The 27,723-nt window shown below is 37.6% G+C and overlaps 1 protein-coding gene across 3 annotated transcripts in view; it reads right to left on the minus strand.

Moving 5' to 3' along the window:
* The window catches only part of dbn1 (drebrin 1), a 119,073-nt gene extending 102,055 nt beyond the window's left edge, over positions 1-17,018 (minus strand). For 2 of the 3 annotated variants that reach the window (XM_063011313.1, XM_063011314.1), the window contains exon 1: positions 13,224-13,377. In XM_063011313.1, coding sequence (XP_062867383.1) covers positions 13,224-13,306 — 83 coding nt within the window. In that variant the 5' untranslated portion in view covers positions 13,307-13,377. Of the gene's footprint in view, positions 1-13,223; positions 13,378-17,003 lie in introns of those variants that run through there. The other variant, XM_063011312.1, reaches the window with a different exon arrangement.
* Between the last annotated feature and the right edge of the window lie 10,705 nt (positions 17,019-27,723).

A 27,723-nucleotide genomic window follows, 5' to 3' on the forward strand; every position in this document is an offset into this window, starting at 1 on the left:
TATGCATGAAACAGTCATCCCAAAGTAGCCTACTGCCCAAAGACGCCACTGGAAGGAAAGTTATTGGAAAATGCAATCAAACTGAGTTTGTTTATATGTGAAAATATGTATATATGTATGTATGCTGTCACGTAAAGTCACAGCTCAGTGACATTAAATGTTGAACTGTCATGGGCGGCCTCGTTTCGACCCTGTTAGAGCTTCTCCAGTCAACAGCTGTTACTTCACAGGAACATCGTCTAGAATCAATAACAGCTCAAACTATGTAAATAAACGTAGTTAATTACATTAATGTTTTTTGATAACTGCTCCAAAATGATTCTGATTTATTCTGTTTAGTTAAACAAGTGAGAGGTTTAATTACATTTAACCCAGGCAGAGGCTTGATGAGATATCTGATAGCATGGACGGTTAGAAAAAGCAGAAAACATTAGAAAATGAGGCTTCAACCTCTAGTTGGTTGATCATTTGCTGTGTATTTCTTACAACCCCAAATCAAAAAAAGTTGGGACAGTATGGAAAATAAATAAAATAAAATAAAAATGCAGTGTTCCTTACATTTACTTTGACTTTTATTTGATTGCAGACAGTTTGAACCCAAGATATTTCATGTTTTGTCTGCTCAACTTTATTTCATTTGTTAATATAACTCCATTCCTGCATCCACACATTCCCAAAAAACGGATGGGGGCAATTTAGGGCTAGTAATGAGGTGAAAAAATGTAATAATGATGTGATTCTCAGGAAAGGCTGAGTCTTTGATGAGCAAAGATGAGAAAATGATTGAAATGTTTAAAAACAATGTACCTCAAAGAAAGATTGGAAGGGATTTGCATATTTCTCCTTTTACAGTGCATAATATCATTAAACGATTCAAGGAATCGGGAGAAATTTCAGTGCGTAAAGGCCAAGGGTGCAAGCTTAAGCTGAACACCCATGATCTTCAACCCCTCAGACGGCAGTGCATCAATAGCTGATATAACCACATGGGTGAGGGATTACTTTGGCAAACCTTTGTCCAGCACTACAATACAGAGTTACATGCACAAATGCCACTTAAAACTTTACTGTGCAAAAAAGAAGCCTTATGTTAACCATGTTCAGAAGTTGCATCAACTTCTCTGGGCTCTGAGGCATCGTGTATTGTGGAAACGTGTATTGTGGTCAGATAAATCCGCATTCCAGGTCTTTTTTGGAAAAAATTGATGCTGTGTGCTCCAGACCAAAGACGAAAAGGACCATCCAGACTGTTATCAGCAAGTAAGTCCAGAAGCCAGGGTCTGTCATGGTATGGGGCTGTGTCATTTATACTTCTGTGATGGCAGCATTAATGCAAAAAAGTACATTGAGATCTCAGAGCAACATATGCTGCCTTCAAGACGTCATCTTTTCCAGGGACATCCATGCATTTTTCAACAAGACAATGCAAAACCACATGCTGCACACATTACAAAGGCATGGCTGTGGAAGAAGAGGGTATGGGTACTGGACTGGCCTGCCTGCAGTCCTGACCTGTCCCCAATAGAGAATGTGTGGAAAATTTTGAAACGAAAAATGCGACAACGACGACCCCGTACTGTTGTACATCTTAAGACGTGTTTGCAGGAAGAATGAGACAAAATAAAAGCTAAAACACTAAATCACTTGGTATCCTCGGTGTTAAAACGTCTTTTAAGTGTGGTGAAAAGGAGTGGCAACATTACAAAGTGGTAAATGCTTTACTGTCCCAACTTTTTTCGGAATGTGTTGCAGGCCTGAAATGCAGGAATGTATGTTTATTAATAAATGAAATGAAGTTGAGCAGATAAAACATCTGAATGAAATATCTCAGGTTCATCCTGTCTGACATGAAATAAAAGTCAAAGTAAATGTAATTGCTAAGACCATATACTGTCACAGTACTGTAGGTCGCTTTGGATAAAAGCGTCTGCCAAATGCAGAAAATAAAAATGTAAATGTTAAAAGTAGGGATGTAACGATGCTCCACAAGGCACTTAAAAATCGGTGCACATGTGCCACGATTCGAATCGGTAATTCATGTTAAATGAATCAACTGGCGCTATTCACCTTGCCTGGTTGACATCACTACACAGAGTTGTACGGGATTTTCCAGCCAAATTTATTTAAGTTTATTTATTTATTTTGCATAGTTTGTACCTACAGTACCTCAGAAATAAAAGGGCATTCATTATTTAGATAAATAATGCGATCAGTATCGTGAATCGTATCGCACGTGGGTAGAATGTATTGTTACATCCCTAGTTAAAAGACCAACCTGTGATTATTTTTTTTCTAGGCAAACAAATATTCACTTGCTGGTGGCTTAAAAATGAATTGGTCCGATGTTCACTCCTGCAATCTAAAAATCATCAACAAATACACAATTTCTTTGGAATTACTTGGCGTAATTAAGAATTAACAAACCTGAGTATTGCTAAAAACTCCCAGATGTTAGTTTAACTTGGGATAACCTGTCACCAATGCTAACGTGACCTTCCTTCCAGGAAAAAATAAATGTGGAAGACGTAATGAATGAAAGGAAAGACCCTGATGAAAAGAAACAAAGACTTGTCTAAGGAGTAGGATGTCAAGAGTTGGCACCTGGGGGAAATCGGTAAACTTTTTAGACCATTTTAGTGGGAGTACTTCCTGACGGGAAGTTACAGCGGGATAGAATGTAGTAAGAGCCACCAAACACAGCATGATTCAGTACAGAAGTCCAAAGTACTCTGGCTGACCCCAGTCGTCTTTAAACAAATGCTATGCTGTCATCCTGGTAAAGCTATAAAGATCTGCCTGTTAATGTATTTAAATTGGACACCAACAAACTCAAACTATTTTCTGAGACCAATCTAAGGTAGAATTGTAATGTGGCATCTGTATCAACAAGAATTTTATCTACCATGTCGTGAACATCTGGCGAGATCTTGCCTTTCTGAAGCTGGTTTTATTTTCGGATGCCCACATGGACCTTTAGGTATTGTAATTACTACGCCAGCATGTGAGCAGTGCCACATGGTGGCCTATCTTTCTCTCCAGATGTTTCAATGCTGCCTAATCAAAGTGTAAGATAAGAGTGGTAGCAGAGGTGGATATTACCAGATGTTCTATCTAAGCATCAAAAGTCTGCTATGAAATCTATTTTAAAAATGATAATTGTAACCTTACTTATGATCCAAAACCTTTGAAGGCATTTAGGAAGTGAGTCAACAAAACAGTTTCCAAAATAAATAATGGAAAAAACAAGATCTTTTTCCATTGCTTTGATGTCCAGTTCTGATGCCTGTGTACCAACTGTAGCTCCAACATTACTAATGCCTGTTAACCTTTTCCCAATTGTTTAACAGCTAAAAACCTTCCACTATTCTCTTTACCATAAATACGTTTTGCTTTTTAAAGTGTATTTTAGCCATCTAAAAAAAACAATAATGAGGTATGAACTAGAATTTAGCAGGGCTAATTTAAAGTAAACTAAGTTCTGCAAAGTTATTTGTGTCTTTACTTACTAGTACAACCAAGATCGTCACTGAGTAAAGGTTTTACTTCCCTGTATTTCTCTTTATTATTGAGCTCAGCATAAACAGAAAAGAGAAAGCTCAGAGAGTTCACTGAGAAGTCTATATACGACCTATACACCGATAGGTATTGTAGTTCTACAATTACTGACTGTAGTCCATCTGTTTCTCTGCATGCTTTGTTAGCCCCCTTGCATGCTGTTCTTTAATGGTCAGGACCACTACAGAGCAGGTATTATTTAGGTGTTGGATGATTCTCAGCACTGCAGTGACAATGGAATGATGGTGGTGTGTTAGTGTGTGTTGTGCTGGTATGAGTGGATCAGACACAGCAGGGCTGCTGGAGTTTTTAAATACCGTGTCCACTCACTGTCCACTCTATTAGACACTCCTACCTAGTTGGTTCACCTTGTAGATGTAAAGTCAGAGACGATCGCTCATCTACGTATTGCTGCTGTTTGAGTTGGTCATTTTCTAGACACTGGACACAGGGTGCTGTTGGCTGGATGTTTTTGGTGGGTGGACTATTCTCAGTCCAGCAGTGACAGTGAGGTGTTTAAAAACTCCATCAGCATTGCTGTGTCTTATCCACTCATTTACATACATTTTCAGTATTTAGCAGATGCTTTTATCCAAAGTGACTTACAGCACTAAGCAACTGAAAGTTAAGGGCCTTGCTCAAGGGCCCAACAGTGGCAACCTGGCAGTGGTGGGGCTTGAACCGGCAACCTTCTGGTTACTGGACCAGTACCTTAACCACTAGGCTACAGCTCCCCTAGTCATACCACTCATACCAGCACAACACACACTAACACACCACCACCATGTCAGTGTCATTGCAGTGCTGAGAATGATCCACCACCCAAATAATACCTACTCTGTGGTGGTCCTGTGGAGGTCCTGACCACTGAAGAACAGGGTGAAAGCAGGCTAAAAAGGTATGCAGAGAAACAGATGGACTACAGTCAGTAATTGTAGAACTACAAAGTGCTTCTATATGGTAAGTGGAGCTGATAAAATGGACAGTGAGTGTAGAAACAAGGAGGTGGTTTTAATGTTATGGCTGATCAGTGTATTAGTGCTGTCAATTCCAAATACCTTTTAAAAATCATTAACACTACAGAAGCTTTTCAAGACAAACTGATCGATGCAAGCTTTCCTTTCTCAACATTTTACAGAAAAGCCACAAGTTTAGTAAAAAAAAATAATTAAAAACCCTTTATAATAAAGGCAGACGTCGATACAGCCCTGAAATCTGAGTTCATATCCACTTTTGTGGTCTGGATTTCATCAGAACTCAATGGTGAACTTCTTCACTTTCCACCAATGTCAGGAAAGAAGAGCCAGGCGAAGATCCCTATTAATCACTTTTAGTTTTTCCCCTCTAATGTTTATATGAAGCAGCTGGACCTCACTGAATCACACTTTCTGACAGATATACAGAAATCCACGAGAAGAGAGGCCAAACAAACCACACAATGCAACCCTGGGTGTCATCAGTTACGCCACTTCATGACTGCATACTTCGTGTTCGACTCTTTTCCCCCTCCAAAGACCATTGGCCTAAAATGTAGTCCTGTATTAAACTTTACAAGTAAGCATTCCAAACTAAAAGAAACAGGACATGTAGTTGTACATCCCTCTCTCAATGATTAATCAGTAGTCAATCTTTTAAAAATGGCTAATCGTACAAGTTTAATTAAAAAGAAGTGACCTGATCCAAGAGGAATGCAAAACTCCCTTAGGTGATATCGTGGTCTAGACCAAACACACTAAGGAAAGGAACAGGTTTCACCATATGAGTTGAGAATTTCCAGTCCTCTCACCAGATTCTCAGATGTTTTTGGCAGTCGATAATCGTCTCTGAGGTTTTATCTTTTATCTTTCTGTGTGTTGCTTAGAGAAAGCAAATAGTAACAACATTGTGAAGCCACTGGTTTTCTATCTTGGCTCCAACAAAATTAATAATCTTGTCTTTCTGAGAATTTACTCATATTGGAAAAAAATAAGTCTATTTGGCACACAAATCTGCACTGAATGTTGTAAGATCATTAATAATTATTAATGTAAGATTATGTAATCTAAGATCATTAACAGAGATGTTTCTCTCCATAACGCAATATCCACCCTAGCTTGAGCTCTAGCTATTTCAGCCTTGTAATGTTGTGACAGAATGTTGTTTTTTGCGGTTGTAAATAAACACCAACTACTACAGAACATTTTGTGTGACTCGCTTACCTTAAAAAGCTCAGGCTTAATTATACTGAGTATTACCAGAGTCAGAGTCGTTCTGCCTGTGGAGCTAAACGTTTTCTGTGAGTCAGAGCAGATGATCCCGAACTAACCAACTTAGTAATCGATGAACTTTTGTCTATGCTTGACTCGGCGAAGTAACGTTTTCTGCTCTCATCTACATCAAAAAGCAAGAACCGCTTCTGATTTACCAAAGGGAACCACAAATTTATATAATGTGCTGATAGAATCGGCTCAGATGGGGTCGGACTGTATTATCTTTTTAAAGTAATATTTTCAATCAGAAAAATTGCATCAAAAAATTTGCAAAGGTTGAAAACCCCTGTTCTAGAGAGACAAATGACTCCAAACATACCGCCAAATAATAAAAGATAACTTTTGTAAATTGTTAAAAAGGTTGCCAGTATCCTAACTTAAATTCCACCCTGAGGCAACATTATTTGTTTGGAGGGTTAAAGATTTTACATTTTCAGCATTTAGCGGACGCTTTTATCCAAAGCAGCTTACAGTTGTGACAGTATACAGTCTAAGCAATTGAGGGTTAAAGACCTCAGCATACTTCATGCGGAGATGACGTTTGCCTGGCTTCGGCGACCAACGTGACATGATTGTGGAGAAAGCGAACAACCACGGACGTCGCATAGAGGCTTTGCTCACCTTGAGGCGTGCCAAAAAAACAAACATGGACGATTTTGAGGAGAGTCTCTCAGAGCAAGTACGGCGGTATCGTCACCTTTATGATTCCTCACTGAGAGATTATAAAGACACTCGGATTGTTCTTCCTCTGCTTCTTCTTGTAGCATTTTGTTATACGCTTCCAATACCTCGCACGTCGCCATAACTGTGATCTACCGAACGTTTTTTGATAGTCATGGAACTTAACATCAGAAATGTCACAGCGCCACCTGCTGTTATGGAGCAGATGTGACGGGCAAAACGAAACCGCTGAAGGTTTGCCAGCTTGTAAGCTCGCGAAGGCGTGCTCGGCTTCGTGCAATGCTAGCGAACTTAGTTTCGCAGGAAGTATGTGGAGGCCTTAAGAGCCTTGCTCAAGGGCCCAACAGTGGCAACCTGGGGTTTGAACCGGCAATCTTCTGATTACTGGTCCAGTGCCTTAACCACTAGGCTACAGCTTACAAATCTGACAGAATAAAGTCAAGTAATTAAGGTTTAAAGGCTTTGCAACCTGGCAGTTTTGGGACCTTCTGATCAATAGCCCATTACATTTACCACTGAGCTACACCGATCGCTGACAACTTCAAACATATCGTGGATTAGTGGTATCAGGTCTACAGCGATGAAGAGTAGAGTAACCACACCTACATAGACTCATCAGCTATTTTAGATTGGAAGATATTTCTTACTGTATAGCAGTCCGAGTCTGTTTGATATTTAATAACTCTTTTTGATGGGGAAATTATGTTCCCCATCAGACCACAGAGAATGTGTGAGCTTTTTTAAACACAAGACCATCCACTCTGCTTCCCTTCTTCCCTTCTGGGATTATTTTTGTCCAGATGGGTCTCTGTGAAGTGACATTTACCCTGAGTGTTTGATTTCAGCTTGAGGCACCGAATTTGTCTTGTATTCAGATTACACGGCTGCAAGGGCTTATTGACGAGCGTAAGTGTGAATGTGTGTGGTTGGAATGAGTAGCAGTAGCAGTGAATGAAGCTCTTGGCGGGCAGATGAATAAGGAGAATAGAAGTGATTTCTGACAAGGACAGTCACACTCATCAGAAAGGTCAATTACGAGGATCTGAAAACACCCACGCGGAGGCTCACTTACAGTCAAGATGAGCACATTGGAATGGAGGTTTTAAGTAGTGAATATTTTAGGAATGACGTGTTCGACACAAATTATTTGAGCCTGAATTCAAGGGTAATTTATACACGGAGGACAGGTGTTGATGGATCACTCATGACTAAAAGCTTTTTTAGCATTTAAGTGTAATTAATGTGACCAAGTCTAAAAGCACTTAATGCCAAAAGAACGTGGACATGTTTACTGGACATCTTTTTTTTTTTTTCAAATATTTTCTCCCAATTGCCCGATTGCATCATGCTTCCTCTCCACCAATGCTGATCTATGCTCTGATTGAGGAGCAGCCGTACGCATCTTATCACCTACACTTTGATGAGTGCAGTGCAGCTCAGCACTGTGTACGGAGAGACACACCCCGAGAGCACTCTTTTCTCATCTCTGTGCAGGCGCCATCAATCAGCCAGCAGAGGTCGTAATCCCACCCATATCTGAACAACAGGCCAATCATTGTTCATGTGGCTGCTCAGCCTAGCCGGCAGGCAGAGCTGAGATTCGATACGATGTATTCAAGATCCCAGCTCTGGTTCCAGCGTGTGTTTTTACCGCTGCGCCATGGACATCATTTTTTAAATCTTTTTTGATAAAGAGCATCTGATTAGGCATTGATCTTAGATGAGATGGCCTGGCTGTCGTTCCAATTTATCAAGACGGTCAACTGAGGTTGGGTTCAGCGCTCTCTGCAGGTCAGTGTAGTTCATTCAAACCAATCAGGCATTGTGTACAGGGGCACAGTCATGCTGGAACACGAAAGGGCCTTTCCCAAAAGGTTGCCACATCATTTGGTAGCATGTCACTCATGTAATTAAATTATTGGTAGCATTATTTTAATCTCATTACCAAAACCTGGTTCAAATAGGCTTGCACGCATTTCAAATGTTAATTTTGAGTTTTCCGGCTAAGACTACCCAACAATACTCAATAAATGTACATAGTAGGGATGTAACAATTCACAACAAAACAGTTAATAACCGATTCAAAAATTCCACGATTCAAATCGATTTGACATGAATCGATATTCACTTTAAACAGCAGAGGGCACTGGCGCTATACATCTCACCTTGTTGACGTCACTGGCGCTATACGCCTGGTTGCCAAATTCAGGGTTTTTCAGCCAAATTGGGCTTAATTAAAAATTGTTTTGCATAGTTTGTACCTACCTCAGAAATAAAAGAACATTCATTATTTAGATAAATAAAAGATAATCACAAATACAGTATTTTGTTTTATTAAGAGAAATAATAAAAGTAAACTGTCATCATTTGTCTTCAATTTCAGTTTAAAAAAATCGGTAAAAAATCGTATTGTGAACCCAGTATCGTGAATCGCATCGCATCTTGGGTTGAGTGTATCGTTACATCCCTAGTACATAGTGTATACTTTTAAATTTTTTCAGACCGTGCTGGCAAAAGAAAGATTAACATCAACCAACATTACTATCATTTTTAACCATCCCTTCCCCCAGAGGGCTTAAAATGTGATTTAGGATGTTGGAGTTGTGGGAGTCCTAATTCCTTCATCCATTAGCAAAATGTGGGAGTTGTAAGGTTTGATTTATGTCATTTAAATGAACATGTTAACATTTATATTATGGCAATATGGTTAAAATATGTTCATACGTTTAATTTAAAACAATACAATTAGGTACTAATATCTTACTATTAGAATTCCCTGTAAACTGTATTTATTCTTTAGTAACCATTTTATCCAGTTTAGGGTTGCAATAGTTCTAGACCAGGGGTGTCAAACTCATTTTCACCGAGGGCCACATCAGCATTATTGTGGCCCTCAAAGGGCCGATTGTAACGTATCCTGCTGTGATTGCAGTCTGTTGTTTTTCTTAGAGGCTGAATTCTGCATTTATATTGTTCTACTTTACCACAGACACGGCCTCATAACACAAGAGACACACCGGTTTCTCTTCCTGAAGCACAAACTTGTTTTCACTTTCATTAAATTTCTTCCTTCTGCTTAATTTTCTTAGTTATCTTCTTGTACATTTTGGGATCATGTGTAAATATTTCTTAACATCATCTACTGGCGGGATGTGTCACTTTGCAAGTCACAACATCAGTGTGCATTTTGAGAGATGCAGTTAATGTAGGATTTTACAGGGTATTTTAAGACAATCATTCTGCCCTCGCTAATAGTTTATCCCCCTTTCTCAGCTAGACAGACAGACAGACAGACAGACAGACAGACAGACATACATACAGACAGACAGCTCTCTTCAGAATACAGTCGGTTTTATTTGCTTCCCAGCTGTGTGATACACTGTGTGCACCAGAATGAAGTAAAAATACAAACAATAAAAACAATAAAGAACTTAATACAGTACAAGCACACAGCTGTAGTCAAGTGTTACATCTGGTACAATATGAGATTTAACCAAACGTAAAATAGCGCTAACGAGTTAAAATTTTGTGTAAAGATACTAATTGCTATAGTAACGTAACAATAGTATTTAATTATGGTAAATTTGTAACTAAAACGCTGTGATATACTCACTAAACATTTACAAACAACTGAGAATATAAACGCCACTACTTACAGACGATGCTTTGGTATTATACTGCAATATAATTATCTGTATTTATTTATTATTGTTTACATTACTGACTACGCTACCCCGCGTTCTTTTGCAGTAAAAGTCACATGACTTCCCAGTGAAGGTCAAAGTTAGTTGCCATGACTACGATGACAACAGTTGAATTTAAAAGCGCAGGACTCCCATTAAATTATAAGCGCGTCTCTGTAACGACTCGAACCATCACAACAATCGTACAGTCGTTTAAGCTCTCGCGGGCCACAGAAAATGACGTGGCGGGCCGGATCTGGCCCGCGGGCCGTGAGTTTGACACCCCTGTTCTAGACCCTAGACAAGGGAGGGAAGGTAACTGGAGGGAATAAATCCAGGACATAACATCAGTCCATTACAATCCCTATCGTCTACTGTCATGTTTTTTAAGGTGGGAGGATACTTAGCTGAACCTGTGATAATTTCCATGAGTTTAAAGAGTAGTAGGCAAAAAAAAACATTAAGGCTAAATGAACTAGAAGCAAAATAATAAGTTACACCAATCGTAACATACTACATTATTTGTTTAACTAAATCATCTCATACTTGCACTACTCTATGCTAAGATGCTGTAACATGGGTTCTATTATCATCGTACAGCGAATGTTTCCATTTCTACCGTTCGATGGTAAGTCAGACTCATTAGAATAGCTGTTATTGTATGAGTGTGAAAGACACATTCTGTTACAGAAAAGGAGATGGAGCTTCCTGAAACAGAGGAAATCAGTACACATGATAATCACTGCTGCATTTAGTATTCACTACTGTACTAACAAAAACTGTACTATATTCTGGCTCCAGTTTGTGCTATTTCCAACATTTAGGAACAACAATTCAGGATTCACTAATAATAAAATAACACAACAATTGGAAAAGTTGTTTGATTTTGAAGTTTGCGGTAGAACTATTATGAAATAAATGGTTCATTTTGGAGTCTGGATAATTGGCAGATGTTTAGGTAGCTCCGAAGTCCTGGGTACATGGGTTCAAAAAGTTTGCATACCAAAATTGGTTGCTTGGTTACTTTTTTTTTCCTAATTTAGCATAGTCAATTTGTCTTCCGCTGCTGGGGGATCCCTGATTGCAGTCGAGGTGGGTATATTGCTGCTTACGCCTCCTCCTATCCACACGCAGCCCTTAGCGGAACCCTTTTTACTCATGCATTCTGAACACAGCTTTTGAAGATCCCACCCACACAGTCCGGCCATCCCATAATATTTAAATATACTTATTTTGTAATCTGGAGAGTACAGTAGTTTTTAAATATGTCACGCTCAAAATGTTATATATGCTATCAAATAAATTTGATAAAGTATTATCAAAATTATCCTAAAAGATCAAGGTAGTATATTCTCAAGTAAATGTATCAGTATTTAATAGGGATGTAACAATTAACCACAATACAGTTAATAACGATACAAAAATTCCACGATTCAAATCGATATTCACTTTAAACAGCAGAGGGCACTGGCGCTATACACCTCGCCTTGTTGACGTCACTGGCGCTATATGCCTGGTTGCCAAATTCAGGGTTTTTCAGCCAGATTGGGCTTAATTAAAAATTGTTTTGCATAGTTTGTACCTGCCTCAGAAATAAAAGGGCATTCATTATTTAGATAAATAAAAGATGAGCACAAGTACAGTATTTTATTTTATTTTTTTAAGAGAAATAATAAAAGGAAACTGTCTTCAATTTCAGTTTTAAAAAATCGATAAAAAATCGTATCGTGAACCCAGTATCGTGAATCGTATCGCATCGTGGGCAGAGTGTATCATTACATCCCTAGTATTTCTACATCATAAAGCCAATACCTATACTTATAATGCATGAAGAGGCCATCAAGAATGCAGTCTAATAGGTCTGCAGTTGAAAAGATCTTACCAATGATAAAAGACCATTTAAAATCCTTTGTAACTACTTATAATAACCGTTTAATTTAATGTACACAATGATGCTGTTTACCCTTTGGACTCAGCAGATTTCAGCAGATCGCCCCTGCTATTAAACTTAAAATGTATGTAAACTTCTGAAGGTGGCCTTCTATTACGGGATGGGTGAAAGACATGGGGGTGTTTCCAATTTGCATATTCATGAATATTAATAGATCCTGGTAAAAAGGGGGTGAAGATGTAGAGATGTTTCTAGAATTATTTTACTTAGTTTTTAAATCCTAAAATTACACATCATACCCAACTACATACAGGGAATAAACTGTAGAATGTTTTCTACAGATTGTTTAGGGATTTAAAGTGATGCTAGATGTAATTAAGACAAATGACTGTAGAGACTGTAGGCCTGGTGTACCCTATCCTGTCATTTAGGAGGAGATTTGTCTTTTTGTTCCATCACCACAAAGATGAAGTGGCTCCTAAATCGACCATGTGCTCTAGTACCAGTTTGCAGCTGCAGCAAAATCAGTTGCCTTCTCACAAAGAGAATTGGAACACAGCCCAACCAGCGGCTTCAGTGCTTGTGAAGTAAAACCAAGTAAAAATGAAATGTAAAATTAAAATAACTTCAGCGCTGGTACAATAATAATGTGTGACTAAAATAAAGGAAAATAAAGACTTATAAAATACTGTGTTCATTTTATTTTTATTTTTTTTGTCAGGACAAAACGTAGACGGATTCGACACAATGCCAAACTAATATGCATTCCTAAATGCGTCGTAGGATTACATAGAAGCTGTAAACTTGGAAAATGTGGTTGACTAGAGGTTCTATTTTTTTTTTTTTAAACGCGGAGTCGTACTACTATGTGGAAACCACCCTTCACTGAAAATAACGTTCCGCTTTGTCCAGCTTGACTTAAAATGTCCCGTCCAGCACAGTTATTAAACACCTGCCTAAAACAACAAACACATCTCTATTATCAACAATACCGACCACAATAAACAAACCAAAGTGAAGTATTTGCGCTTAACCTCTATACTAGCCTGCCTAAGATTCAGGGATGCTGCATCCATACCATCTCCCCATAGCATCTATATGCCCAGAACAGAGCTAAACCGCATCCGAGTGCAAACCAGTCAGTAGTATTTCCAGTAATCTTACCAGTCAGTAGCTGAGGTCTCGTCAATAACGTCCTGATACGCGGTGAGTAGAGCCAGTCTGTTCTTACTGAGATTCACCGCCATGGCGCCGCTGCTGCAGTCCTACAGAGCACAGCAGCACTGACTCGCTGAGTAACCGAGTGAACGAGTGAGGATGCACCGAGAGAGAGGAGAGAAAGATACTGCACACACTGCTGAAACAAAGAGAATGGACTTCTCTCTCACTCTCTCTCTCTCTCTCTCACTCTCACACACACACTCTCTCTCTCTCTCTCTCTCTCTTACGCGCTTGCGTTCACGCGCGCCATTGTATTCCTATCTTCCTGAGGTAACATTAGCAGTGACAGTCTTTGGCTGACAATATACATAAATACATAAAGCACATCTAATATTTGGTTATATTTTTAGTTACTCGGCCACTTTGGTTAACCATAAACACATTTCTAAACTGTGGTTGGACCACTATCTTAAAACAATTTGTAGTTTTTACTGACGATGTTTCAGTGCTGTACATATAGTCTCAAAAGGGTTGAGGTCAAGACTTGAGAAACGTTTAGCCATTTCAAAACCTTTTTAGGGTCATTATCCTGCTGAAACCCCCAATTGTGTCCAATATTACATAATTTAATGTACTTTCCTTCTTCTTTTATAACTCCAATTTCCAGTGGGCATCAAAACATCCCCAGATCAGAATACTGCAAACACAATGCTTGACAGTAGGTACAGTGATGTTGGATATGAGCGTTTTATGTCTAATTATAGTTCTTGTCATAGTGGGAAAATACGTGCTTGCGTTCACGTGCGCCATTGTATTCGTATCTTCCTGAGGTAACGTTAGCAATGACAGCATTTGGATGACAATATACATACATACATAAAGCACATCTAATATTTGGTTATATTTTTAGTTACTCGGCCACTTTGGTTAACCATAAACCCATTTCTGAACTCTTCGCCCACTCTACCTGGCAGAACTATCAAGAATCAACACAATTTGTTGTTTTCTGTTACTGACTTGATGTTTCAGTGCTGTACATATATTTTCAAAAGGGTTGAGGTCAAGACTAGGAAAGCCACTCCAAAGCTCAATTTCAGCCTGTTAGCCGTTACCAAACCAGTTTTATGGGTCATTATCCTGCTGAAACCACCAGAATGTCCAAGATTCCAGTTTTTTTCTTTGTAGAATTCACCAGTGGGGAGCAAAACAGCCCCAGATCAGAAAACTACCAATACTATGCTTGACAATAGATACATTAAAGTCCTGGTCATAGTGGGCAAATAGCTCTATAATTGCTTCATCAGACTACAAAACTCTTCACCAGAGAGCTTTTGTAAATAAGATTACCAACTAAGTTCAGTCAGGGAAGGCTCAGGTATCCCATCCGTCTAATATACTGTAGTACTGTAGTGGGTTTGAGTTAGAGCGGTGTCACCAGTATGGTTGGGTGCTGTACAAACCCAATTTGTTGTCTTAAATAAAGGAAGGTTGAAAGAGGTAGATGAAACACTGTTTCTTACTGTTTGGTTAAGGTAACAGCATGGGTGGTAAAAAAAATCTTTGGTGTATAGCATGTTCCTCTGTGCCTGTTACAGCTCTATGTAGGAGGTTAAATGACACAATATGAGCCTGTTTCAGTTTAGAAGTAATTAAAAATAAATAAGTACATATTAAATGGCTAGAAGTAATTTCTTCTCGGCATCAATCCAGAAGAAGGCCTAATTGAGGCTCACAATTGTGAGCCTTCTTTTGATACCAAACCAGCATCATCTGTTTATTGCAAACCCACTTTTCACTTTCCAGCTGTTAGTGGTTCCAGTATCATTTAGATCACTGGTGAGATGAAGGCAAAAAAAAAAAAAACATTCCAAAATTTTGGCCCCCATCCTCCTTACAGATTTTTTAAAACCATCACCTTATATGAAGATCAACACATTGCAGGCCTTCGCTGGTAAGGAAAAGAATGCCTGGGATTCCAAGATGACTACGCTTCAGCTGAGAACCAATTATTGTCAAGCACTGTGAAAGTGTCTAAAGTCCCTCAAAATCTGAGCTAAAGCTAAGCTCTTTCAGTAACAGTGCCAGGACATGGCTTCAATCCAACACTTTTCAGTCACCTCCATTTAAGATTTTTCCCACCACAGCACACCACACACAGTTTTATTTACCTCAGAAAGAATAGCTCACATGCTCACACACAAACATAGACTAGGCCAGAAAGCCTAGTGTATTACCCGCTGTGGCTCCACCTTTTTACCAGTGACCCACTATCTTGCATAAACACTTACACACACCCCCACTGCCTGCTGTCCCATCCAATAAGAATTGCCCTTAAGCTACCACCCTACCCTATGTCTATTAGTCAATTCTTCTCACCCATGCTCATTGTCATTTCCTACAGCTGGTGGCAGAAGGTGGTATCCTATAAAGATGAGATTGGGATTGTTCTTTAAGGAAGATTTCTGTCTTGTACACATCAGGCAGTAAAGTGTATAAATTGACTGATAAATCAATTAATAATTATGTGAAAGGTACATCTACATTATATGGCCAAAATTATGTGAATACGTATAGGTTATAGGTATAGGTTCTTTTCTATTCCAGCATTACTGCGCACAAAGTGTCCATAAAGACATGATTAAATTTTAGTGTGGGGGAACTCCAGTGGTCTGCACAGAGCCCTGACCTTAACCCAATTGAGGTCTTGCCCCACCTGACAAATGCACTTTAGACAGAATGGGCATTTGGTCTGGTTTGCAACTAATGTTCCAATTTATCTCAAAAGTGTTCAGTGGGTTTGAGGTCAGGGCTCTGTGCAGGCCACTGAAGTTTCGCCATGTGTCATACTATTAGATATTCATTAATTATATATACTGTAGTCATATATTTATTGTTTGTAGTTTAGAAACTTTAGGTGATCAGGACATTATATATGTTTATTATTATTTATAGTAGTAGTAGCTATATTATTAGTATGTTTTAGGTAAATGGGTTATAGTATTTAACTACATAAATAATCTAGTAAAAAAAAAAAAAAGAAATAATAGGAGAAAGTTCAGTGTGCCTGTCGACTGAGTTACATATGCATTACAGCTTTACAGATACAACCATACATTGAAATTGCTTACATTAAATACAGGATTTAAAATGTTATTGCTTCTTTACTTTATTTTTTTTTTTACTTTGCACATCAACTGTATAAAACAATTGATCATCACGATGTGATTATTTACTAATCTTGCCCTCAGTCAATGCCTGCAACTAAATTATAGCCGTAACCTTTTGTGTTTTGTTGCTTTATTATATTCTAATACTGTTAACATAAAACATAACATAAAACATAGTGTGATTTGTTAGCACCACAGGGTTTGGTACATAAATCTTAAAGTGAATGCCTTGAATGTGAAATGTAATACAATGTGGTGAGGAGTTGAGCTTTGCTTGATAAAGGGCAAACAACTTTCAACTGTCCTTGACGTTTTTACCTCCAGTGACAACATAAACAATTACTGGCTAATGATTAGAAAGAGACACGTGCTCATACTGCAAGTACAGTACAATAAAGGGAAGCAGTCAAGGGCAAGAATTACAACCAAAATAGTATATTAGTTTCAGTCATTTAAGTAAAAATAAACATGCTGGTAATTTATATGAAGGCTGAAATAGCAGGTTAAGTACACATGCAGTAAATGCACACGTTATGTACATCTACACCGATCAGCCATAACATTAAACCACCCCCTTGTTTCTACACTCACTGTCCATTTCATCAGCTCCACTTACCACATAGAAGCACTTTGTAGTTCTACAATTACTGACTGTAGTCCATCTGTTTCTCTACATATCTTTTTATCCTGCTTTGACCCTGTTCTTCAATGGTCAGGACCCCCACAGGACAACCACAGAGCAGGTATTATTTAGGTGGTGGATCATTCTCAGCCCTGCAGTAACAATGGCATGGTGGTGGTGTGTTAGTGTGTGTTGTGCTGGTATGAGTGGATCAGACACAGCGGTGCTGCTGGAGTTTTTAAATACCATGTCCACTTACTGTCCACTCTATTAGACACTTCTACCTAGTTGGTCCACCTTGTAGACGTAAAGTCAGACATGATCACTCATCTGTTGCTGCTGTTTGAGTTGGTCATCTTCTAGACCAGAGGTCACTAACAGGCGGACCGCGGTCCGGATCCGGACCCAAAAGCTGTCCCATACGGACCCGGACCTACAGCCAAAACAGAAAGTTATGATTTGAAACCTGACGGAGCGCTTCTATTTTAACCGGCGCAGCTTTTGTAGTCTTTACGGTAGCGGCACAGACCAATCACGTGACACCACTCAGCCAATCAAGTCTGTGCATTCCAGCCGGTAAACACTGCGACTCTACAGTGCAGACAGATGAGAGAGTTAGAGGCGAGTTACATGTGGAAAGACGGTGGAAAGAAAAAGAAAGATAGCGAACGTAGAAAAAACGAAGGGAGAGATACAGACGACTGTGCAGGAGAAAGTTGAGAAAAAGACGAGTGAGACAGGAGACAAATGGCGCTCTCCAAAAAAGAAGCGTGTACAGCAAAAATACAGCATTTAATCCGTGATGGAGAGACTCATTTCTGTTCTTACTTCCCACTGGAGCACAATTTATTTTTATTTTCTCTTAATTTGATAAGAGAAAGGTTTGATAAGGTGGGGCGGCCCGGGTCCTCTCTGTGTGGAGTTTGCATGTTCTCCCCGTGTTCACGTGGGTTTACTCCAGATGCTCCGGTTTCCTCCCACAGTACAAAGACATGCAAGTGAGGTGAATTGGAGACACTAAATTGTCCATGACTGTATTCGATATAAACTTGTGACCTGATGAGTCTTGTGTAATGAGTAACTACCGTTCCTGTCATGATGTAACCAAAGTGTAAAACACGACGTTAAAATCCTTATAAACAAACAGACATCTGATTTGACAGTCAGTTATTGATTACATGCAGATGTTGATACAACTACTAGGCTATTTATATATAATATATATCAATATATATGTTATATATATATATATCAATATATATGTTATATATATATATATATATACTGTATATATATATATATATATATATACAGTACAGGCCAAAAGTTTGGACACACTTTCTCATTCCTGTGGTTTTTCTAGATTTTTTTTTTAATTTTCTATATTGTAGATTAATACTACAGACATCCAAACTATGAAGGAACACATATGGAATTATGTAGTAAACAAAAAAGTGTTAAACAAACCAGAATATGTTTTATATTTTAGATTATTCAAAGTAGCCATCTTTTGCTTTAATGACAGATTTGCACACTCTTTGAAATTTTCTCAACCAGCTTTATTAGGTTTCCACCTGGAATGGTTTTCAATGAATGTTTGTGCCTTGTCTAGAGTGAAGTTCTGGAATTTGTTGCTTTTTTAATGTGTTTGAGACCATCAGTTGTGTTGTGCAGAGGTAGAGTTGGTAAAATATAAAACATATTCTGGTTTGTTTAACACTTTTTGGTTCACTACATAATTCTTCATAGTTTAGATGTCTTCAGTATTAATCTACAATGTAGAAAATAAAAAATAATCAAGAAAAAACATTGAAGAGAAGGTGTGTCCAAACTTTTGACTGGTGTGTCCAAACTTTTGGCCTGTACTGTATATATATATATATATATATATATAGTTAAACATTCCGGACCTTTGCTTCAAGACATTTTCTCTAACTGGACCTCTTTACATTTTAGTTGAATACCCCTGTTCTAGACCTTCATCAGTGGTCACAGGATGCTGCCCACGGGGTGCTGTTGGCTGGATATTTGGTGGACTATTCTCAGTCCAGCGGTGACAGTGAGGTGTTTAAAAACTCCAGCAGTGCTGCTGTGTCTGATCCACTCATACCAGCACAACACACATTAACACACCACCACCATGTCAGTGTCACTGCAGTGCTGAGAATGATCCACCACCCAAATAACACCGGCTCTGTAGTGGTCCTGTGGGGGTCCTGACCATTGAAGAACAGCATGAATGGGGGCTTACAGTCAGTAATTGTAGAACTACAAAGTGCTTCTATATGGTAAGTGGAGCTGATAAAATGGACAGTGGGTGTAGAAACAAGGAGGTGTTTTTATGTTACGGCTGATCGGTGTATTTCGTGCATGTAAATAAAAATAAAAAGAGTTATCAAACACTTGAAACTCAAACTAGGAAGTACTGATTTTGAAAGCAATCAACATAATATTAGTTGAGCTAAGTAGAATATAGTGAAACAGAAGTGGTATGGGAAAGTGAGAGAAAATATGTTTATCCTAGGCCCCCTGTGGTGTATGTTTTAATAATAATATGTAAATCAGATTTTTGAGTATTGACATTATTGAGTATTGTGAAAAAGTGCAAGGGACATGTGCACTATGGGTGTGTTCAAAAAGCTAGGGAGCTCTCTACATAGGCAGCATTTTACGTCATCCTGTGCGCGCTCCCGAGAAGGAGGCTGTTCGAAATCCTAGATGCCTTAATATCCTCACTACTGAGGCATCTTAATATTTCAATGTTATTTTGGCTCAAGAACGAGTGAGCATCCGACGCTGCCTTAGTGATCAAGGCAATCCCAGCATTCATTGCGGGTCGGGTGCTCTTCTCTCACAGAAAAATAAACATGGCTGACGCGGCGGAGAAACGAATGGAGTTATTTTCAAACGTAAATAAAATATTACTGATTTTTAACTTGTATAAACTTGTACCGAGTGTTTTTATTTGCAAGTTCGGGCTTGTCAGGAAATTTAACCGTTATCGGTACATGAAGGAAGATGTTATATTGACGTTAGCGTGCTGTGCTACCTCAGTTTATTGGTTTTAATGGCAAGATGCTAAATGCTAAACGCGAAATGCGAAACCCGATGGAATCGCTATCTAAGTAGCGCATTCGAATAACCTGCCTTATAAGTTATTGACTTATTAGAATCCTCTCTACTAAGGCAGCTGTCTATGTAGACAGTAAGACATAAGACAGCAAGGCAGCTCCCTAGGTTTTCGAACACACCCATTAAGTTTAGGTAATTCAGCCTATCTTAATGCTAACAGCTGCAAATTATTTTATATTTAATTACATGCTCACACCATTGTGGGGAATGGCCCTTTCCTGTTGTAGTATGACTTTCTGGGCACAAAGCAAGGTTCATGAAGACAGTAAAGATTTTGGAAGATTCGGCCCGCACAGAGCTGTGGCCTCAACCACAGTGAACCTTTTTGTGATGAATTGGAATGTCAATTGCAAGCCAAGCCTGGTGAAATTTCAACAAATACACTCCATAATCTTGTGGAAAGTAAAGTGCAGGCTGTCAAAGGGGGTCAAGAGGTGGTTGTTAACTTTGTATTATATCCATGATTTAGTATTTTGACCTGTCAGTTGTCCACATACTTTAGGCCTGATTATATTTTGATGTTTGGCTACTAACAATCAGTTTTTTTTCTAAATTACATACTATGTGCTACATAAACTGTCAGACTAGTAAGGGCACCACTGGGAATGCATTAATTATTCATTCATATTTTGCAGTTTTTAGATTTTGCTGCACTATCAGATACATAGATAGTGTTATAGTGAAGCAAGAGTCAAATAATAAGAAAACAAGAATAGTATTCCATCACTGCCCCACACCCCAAGTTCTATATTTTTGGTTGTCCACAAACTTGAGCGTGTAATTAGGCCGATAATTCCAGGAGTTTCTCTATACACAATTCATTTTTGACTGTGTTGTCATAACCTGTGCCACAGTTTGAGTTTAGAGTGGGATGGAATGTGCTCATTTCCGCCACATCTTTGTTCAGGCTTTGTTTGGACAGGGCAGAACTGACTTGTTTGAGCCAAAAAGCTGGATTTTCACCAATTGTGTATCCGAACTGATGGGTTAGGAAAACCTGGTTCATTTTTCAATTGGGTAGTTAAGCAGTGTTTTAGTTAGTACTGTCTCAGTAAAGGCCAAGACAATATCGTTCCCTCTTAATTTTCAACATCTGTATTTTCATAAAGCGTATTTCTTAGTGTTTTGTTAACCCTGTTACAGTCATTATAACTTGAATTAAATAATAGTGTGTGATCAGTTAATTTTCACAAAGAGCCTCCCATGGTCAATGGTCCACATAACCAATTAATTGATTGAATGTTGTATGTTGGGTTGTATGTCATTACTTATTTTTTCAGTTTAAAAAGATCATTTCTTAATGCAAGTTTGCAAATAATTTAGGTCCCTTGCTATCTACCATACAAAATATGGTGAAAAGATTCATGGAATCAAGTGAAATCTCAGTCTGTGTAGGGAAAACCACTGGTAAATCTGCGTAAAAGTGTCAGTATAAAAGTTGTAGTATGTAATGTGGGTTACACTTGATAAAATATAACTTGTTTTGGAGCAATTAGATGAATATTTAAAAAGCTATTGAAGTTCTTAATATGCTGAATACTTTCAATGCTATTGAAGTCATGAATAAAATTAGTTGTTTAGTATGTATTAAAAGGTAAAAGTGTCAGTATAAGAGTTGTTGTATGTAATGGGGGTTAAACTTGATAAAAGAACTCACATGTAACTGCATGAGAAACAGGCATGGTACACATGTGCTACAGAGTACTTTGGAAAACCGCTGCCACTTCACACACTCAACCAAGAACTCTAATGCAAAGAGAAAGCCATACATTCTATAAAATTCTATGCAAAAACACTACTGAGTTTTCTGGGCCCAAATTAATCACAGATGGACCAAACCGTAAAAGCATAATCTGCGGTCAGATGAGTCGATGTTTAAGATTATTTTTGGGAATAAACGACGAGTTCTCCATGCCAAAGACAAAAAAGCCAACATCTGTCTTGCATGGGTAAGTTGCATGTCTGTGGAAGTACCACTGACACAGAGGAGTATATTGTGATTTCAGAAACATACAGTATACTGCCAAGACAACATCTCTTTATTCACAACATTATCTCAAGATAATGCCAGGCCTCATTCTGCATGCGCTACCACAATGTGGCTTTGTACACGCACCTAGTTCACAAACAACTACAGAGTGTTTGTTTGTTTGTTTATTAGGATTATAACGTCATGTTTTACACTCTTGGTTACATTCATGACAGGAACGGTAGTTACTCATTACACAATGTTCATCAGTTCACAAGGATATATCAAACACACTCACGGACAATTTAGTATCTCCAATTCACCTCACTTGCATGTCTTTGGACTGTGGGAGGAAACCGGAGCACCCGGAGTAAACCCACGCAGACACAGGGAGAACATGCAAACTCCACACAGAAAGGACCTGGACCGCCGCACCTGGCAACAGTGCTGCCCACTAAAGAGTGTAATTAAGAGTAAATATGGTAAAAATCCTAAAAAAATGCATTTATCCTAGGGCTGTCGAAGTTAACGCGATAATAACGCATTAACGCGATCTTAATTTAACGCGATTAAAAAAATTAGTGCCGTTAACGCAAATTCTAGTTCATGTTGACACTTGACTGGTAGAACAAACGTTTTAATGTCGGACTTGCCACCGTTTTTCATTTGCGGTTTGTTAACATAATGTAACCGAGCGTTGTAGTGATGCACTTGCTTAATAAAGAAATAAATACACGCTATATTCACAAGTTGTCGGGAGCAGAACACTTTATTACACTTAATTAACTTCTTCTTCTGTACCGAATACCGGAAAGCTGAGTCAAGCACGTTAGTTCATGAACTATGGAAGCCCCAAAGGGTCAAAACACACTCACTTCGTGTAGAAACGTCCATCAAACCATTGTCACAATACTGATGGAGAAATTCTAACCTACAATCTGACATTTACTGCCTAGTATGTGAGTGAATAAAACTCCCTTACAGTTTTCTCTTGTCCCAGCAGTTTTTTAACATCAGTACATTTAGCATAAAATGTGTTCACCATTTTAATTGTAACATTTCACTTAAAAATCCTTGTTTTCTATAACATTTACACAGATTTTTTAAATGCGATTAATCGCGATTAACTATATGAAATTCTGAGATTAATCGCGATAAAAAATTTTAATCGTTTGACAGCCCTAATTTATCCTAATTTGCTTTGAGTGTGTTGCAGGCATCTAATAATTTTTATTATTTATTAGGATTTTAACGTCATGTTTTACACACTTTGGTTAAATTCACGACAGGAATAGTAGTCACAAGTTTAATGTCAAATACAGTCATGGGCAATTTTGTATCTCCAATTCACCTCACTTGCATGTCTTTGGACTGTGGGAGGGAAACCTACACTGACACGGAGAGAACATGCAAAGTCCACACAGAAAGGACCAAGACCACCTCACCTGGGGATCGAACCCAGGACCTTCTTGCTGTGAGGCGACAGTGCTATCCAGTCAGTCACTGCGTCAAATATTTTTTTTTAGCTAAGTTGATCTGTGAAAACACTGGAAATCTGTTCTTTTGTCAGTTTAAAAGTTTGTCTTTATTGTATTTTAAAAAATGTCTCAACTTTTTTGGAAATGGGGTTTGAATGGATGTATATGTAGGGATAAAATACAATTTTTTTAAACATAGAAACTGAGACAAAACAAGTTCAGGGCTCATTAGGGAGCCCAATCTCTAGGACCATAACCCTGCTAGCACATTAAATAACATGTAAAATGAAATAAACTGCCAGAAAGTCATGAGTAATAATACAGACCAGTGTTTAAAATTGAACATGACAGCCATTTTACACACATATTTGTCCTGAGCGGGAGAAAAATGAATACATTCATTCCAAAATGGTGGAATGCATACCGTTCACTGAGGGATGACTTAGCATACAATACTAAAAGAAAACATCTCCACCCAGTGGCTGGAACATTTACAGTACCGGTTTATGACAGAAATAAAGATCTGAATAATATTTTATTATAAATATTCAGTGTTGTAATGAAATGGTGTCCTTTTAAATGAAAAGGTTTAATAAAAGCAAATGCATCCCAGCTAACAAAATTACGTTCTGAGAACGTTCCCCAAACGTTCCATTTTGGTTGTGGAACGTTGCATTGGAATGTTCCCTAAACGTTATTTTGTCCAGTTTTCTTGATGTTCTCAGAACGATTTTTTAAAAAGTTATGAAAACGTTCATAAAACGTTAACTTAACTTAATTTGCAACCATAATTTAACGTTCAGGGATCGTTGTCTTGGAATGTTCGAAGAACATTTAAAATAAGGTCCTCTGAATGTTCCCTTAATGTTCCATTTTGGTTGTATGAATGTTTTATTAGAACGTTTCCTCAACGTTATTTTGTCAGTTATTTGTCAGTTTTTTTAAAATTCTTTAAATGCTATTAGATATATGAATAAAAATCTGTTTTTTATTAAGTTATACAGTGTAAAGTGTCAGTATAAGAGTTGTAGTATGTAATGTGGGTTACACTTGATGAAATACAACTTGTTTTAGGGCAATTTGATGCATATTTGAAAAGCTATTATAGTTATTAATATGCAGAATATTTTAAATGCTATTGAAGTTATGAATAAAACTCAGTTTTGTATTATGTAATACAGGTTAAAAGTGTCATTATAAGAGTTGTAGTATGTAACGTGGGTTACACTTGATAAAATACAACTTGTTTTGGAGCAATTTGATGAATATTTTAAAAGCTATTGAAGTTCTTAATATGCTGAATACTTTCAATGCTAATAAAGTCATGAATAAAATCAGTTTTTTATGATGGATTAAAAAGTAAAAGTGTCAGTATAAAAGTTGTAGTATGTAATGTGGGTTACACTTGATAAAATATAACTTGTTTTGGAGCAATTAGATGATTATTTTAAAAGCTATTGAAGTTTTTAATATGCTGAATACTTGCAATGCTATTGAAGTTATTGTTTTGCTGAATCCTTTTAATGGTATTTAAGTCATAGATAAAAATCATTTTTTCGTTAGGTATTAAAAGGTAAAAGTTTGAAGAAGAAAAAAATGTAGTATGTAATGTGGGTTACACTTGATAAAATACAACTTGTTTTGGAATTTGATGAATATTTTAAAAGCTATTGAAGTTATTAATATGCTGAATACGTTCAAAGGTATTGAAGTCATGGATAAAAATCTGTTTTTTATTAGGTATTAAAAGGTAAAAGTGTCAAAATAAAAATTGTAGTATGTAATGTGGGTTACACTTGATACAATATAACTTGTTTTGGAGCAATTTGATGAATATTTTAAAAGCTATTAAAGTTATTAATATGACGAATACCTTCAAAGGTATTGAAGTCATGGATAAAAATCAGTTTTTTATTAGGTATTAAAAGGTACAAGTGTCAAAATAAAAATTGCAGTATATAATGTGGGTTACACTTGATACAATATAACTTGTTTTGGAGCAATTTGATGAATATTTTAAAAGCTATTCAAGTTATTAATATGACGAATACTTGCAATGCTATTGAGGTTATTGTTATGCTGAATCCGTTCAATGGTATTAAAGTCATGGATAAAAATCTGTTTTTTATTAGGTATTAAAAGGTAAAAGTGTCAGTATAAGAGTTGTAGTATTTAATTTGGGATACACTTGATAAAATACAACTTGTTTTGGAGCAATTTAATGAATATTTTAAAAGCTATTGAAGTTATTAATATGCTGAATACTTGCAATGCTATTGAGGTTATTGTTATGCTGAATTGTTTCAATGGTATTAAAGTCATGGATAAAAATCAGTTTTTTATTAGGTATTTAAAGGTAAAAGTGTCAAAATAAATATTGTAGTATGTAATGTGGGTTGCACTTGATTAAATACAACTTGTTTTGGAGAAATTTGATGATTATTTTAAAAGCTATTGGAGTTTTTAATATGCTGAATACTTTAAATGCTATTGAAGTTATGACTAAAAAACTGTTTTTATTATGTACAGTGTCAGTATAAGATTTGTAGTATGTAATGTGGGTTACACTTGATAAAATACAACTTGTTTTGGAGCAACTTTATCACTTCTTTGGCAACTGGTGAGCTGATGACTTTAACTAAAGACAATGTCCATGACTTTGAGTTGTCCTCTTTGATACAAAGGGTATATTAATCTCTAATCCTTTATTTTCTATAGCAATTTATGTTGGTATATTTATCATAAAAATAAACCTCATTTTAGATTGAGGAAGCAGAAGACCTTACCTCCTGCACTGAAGAGATTATCTGTTGTGGCTACACTGGCCAAATAAATGGTGAGAGTAAATCAAACATTATTAGGTACGTATTGTAATGCAAGGCACTGTTTCTTAAACCCCTAACAGTTTGTGTTTTTGCTCTATTTCTCTGCTCACTATCGCTTCCTACATAAAGATGAGTACAAATGTGAACTGTCTTGAGACTAAAGACATTTAGGAACTGGTTTTTAGAACCACTGCTGTAAGGCCCGCAGCTGTAACACCATTTGAACATTTGTCATTTGTGTTCTCTTTTTTATCATGCACATTGGTGTATACTTTTCTATTTTCATGTTTAGGGCCATTCTATTACAAGCAACCATGCAAAGAACTGCAATGCTAAGACAAATACGAGACGGTTTAGATGTCTACAACTTTCCGAGCATCTTGGAGAAAAACCAGGAGCGTTGCCGTGGTCTTTTTGTGTCTGGCAGTGTGGACAAGGTAGATTGTACCTTGTTTTACATGCATTTGTTGTTAGTCTTGCAGACATCCCAAGTTGCAAAAACTCATTTCAGGGAGGTACCCCCGGACCTGGACCTCGACCCAGCCCCCCCCCCCAAGCCCAAAAAAAAAAAAAGCTAGTAGTGCACTAGATAGTATTTTAGATGTGAATTTATGTTCCCTACGTAGTGCACTAGATAGTGAATTAGACAATTGGTTTATGTTACCTACATAGTGCACTAGACAGTATATTAGACAATTAATTTATGTTCCCTAAACACTGCACTAGATTGCATATCAGATAACGGATTTAATACGCGATCGGGGAAAAAAGTCTGTGTCGCCTGCGTGCGCGTGTGTGCGCTCTTGGCCACTCGTTCTAGATTCCGGGAGCTTTTATTTGACTTGCAGACATCAGGGAGACTCCCGGAACTTCCGGGAGGCTTTGGATGTCTGGAGTATAGTCCATATAACCAGATGTTGTTCTTGCTCACCCATATTATTAAGAATGCATCACCACTCTCACTTGTGCCATATTGCTTAAACATTCTAATGTGAGGCACTATAAACTTACCTGTTATGGCTCTGATTGTGAGTCGGCAGCTGGTTTGACTGGTCAGATCAAATCTTTCACTTGGGAAGAGCACTTTTCTTACAGTCTCTTGGTACAACCCTCTTGGCTGCAATATGGTATTGAACTCTATGAATGTTTTTTTTAATAGTAGCAGCAACTGAAAACTGATCTTTAAAAAGAAAAGAAATACTTTTATGGTCATAACATTGATTGAGCCTAAGCAGGAGTTAAAGGGACAGAGTATCGTTATTTTTAAAGATTATCTGTTGTTTGGGTGATCAGTATATTGCAAGAGATAT

The sequence above is a fragment of the Trichomycterus rosablanca genome, chromosome 16 (genome assembly GCF_030014385.1).
Source record: "Trichomycterus rosablanca isolate fTriRos1 chromosome 16, fTriRos1.hap1, whole genome shotgun sequence".
NCBI lineage: Eukaryota > Metazoa > Chordata > Actinopteri > Siluriformes > Trichomycteridae > Trichomycterus > Trichomycterus rosablanca.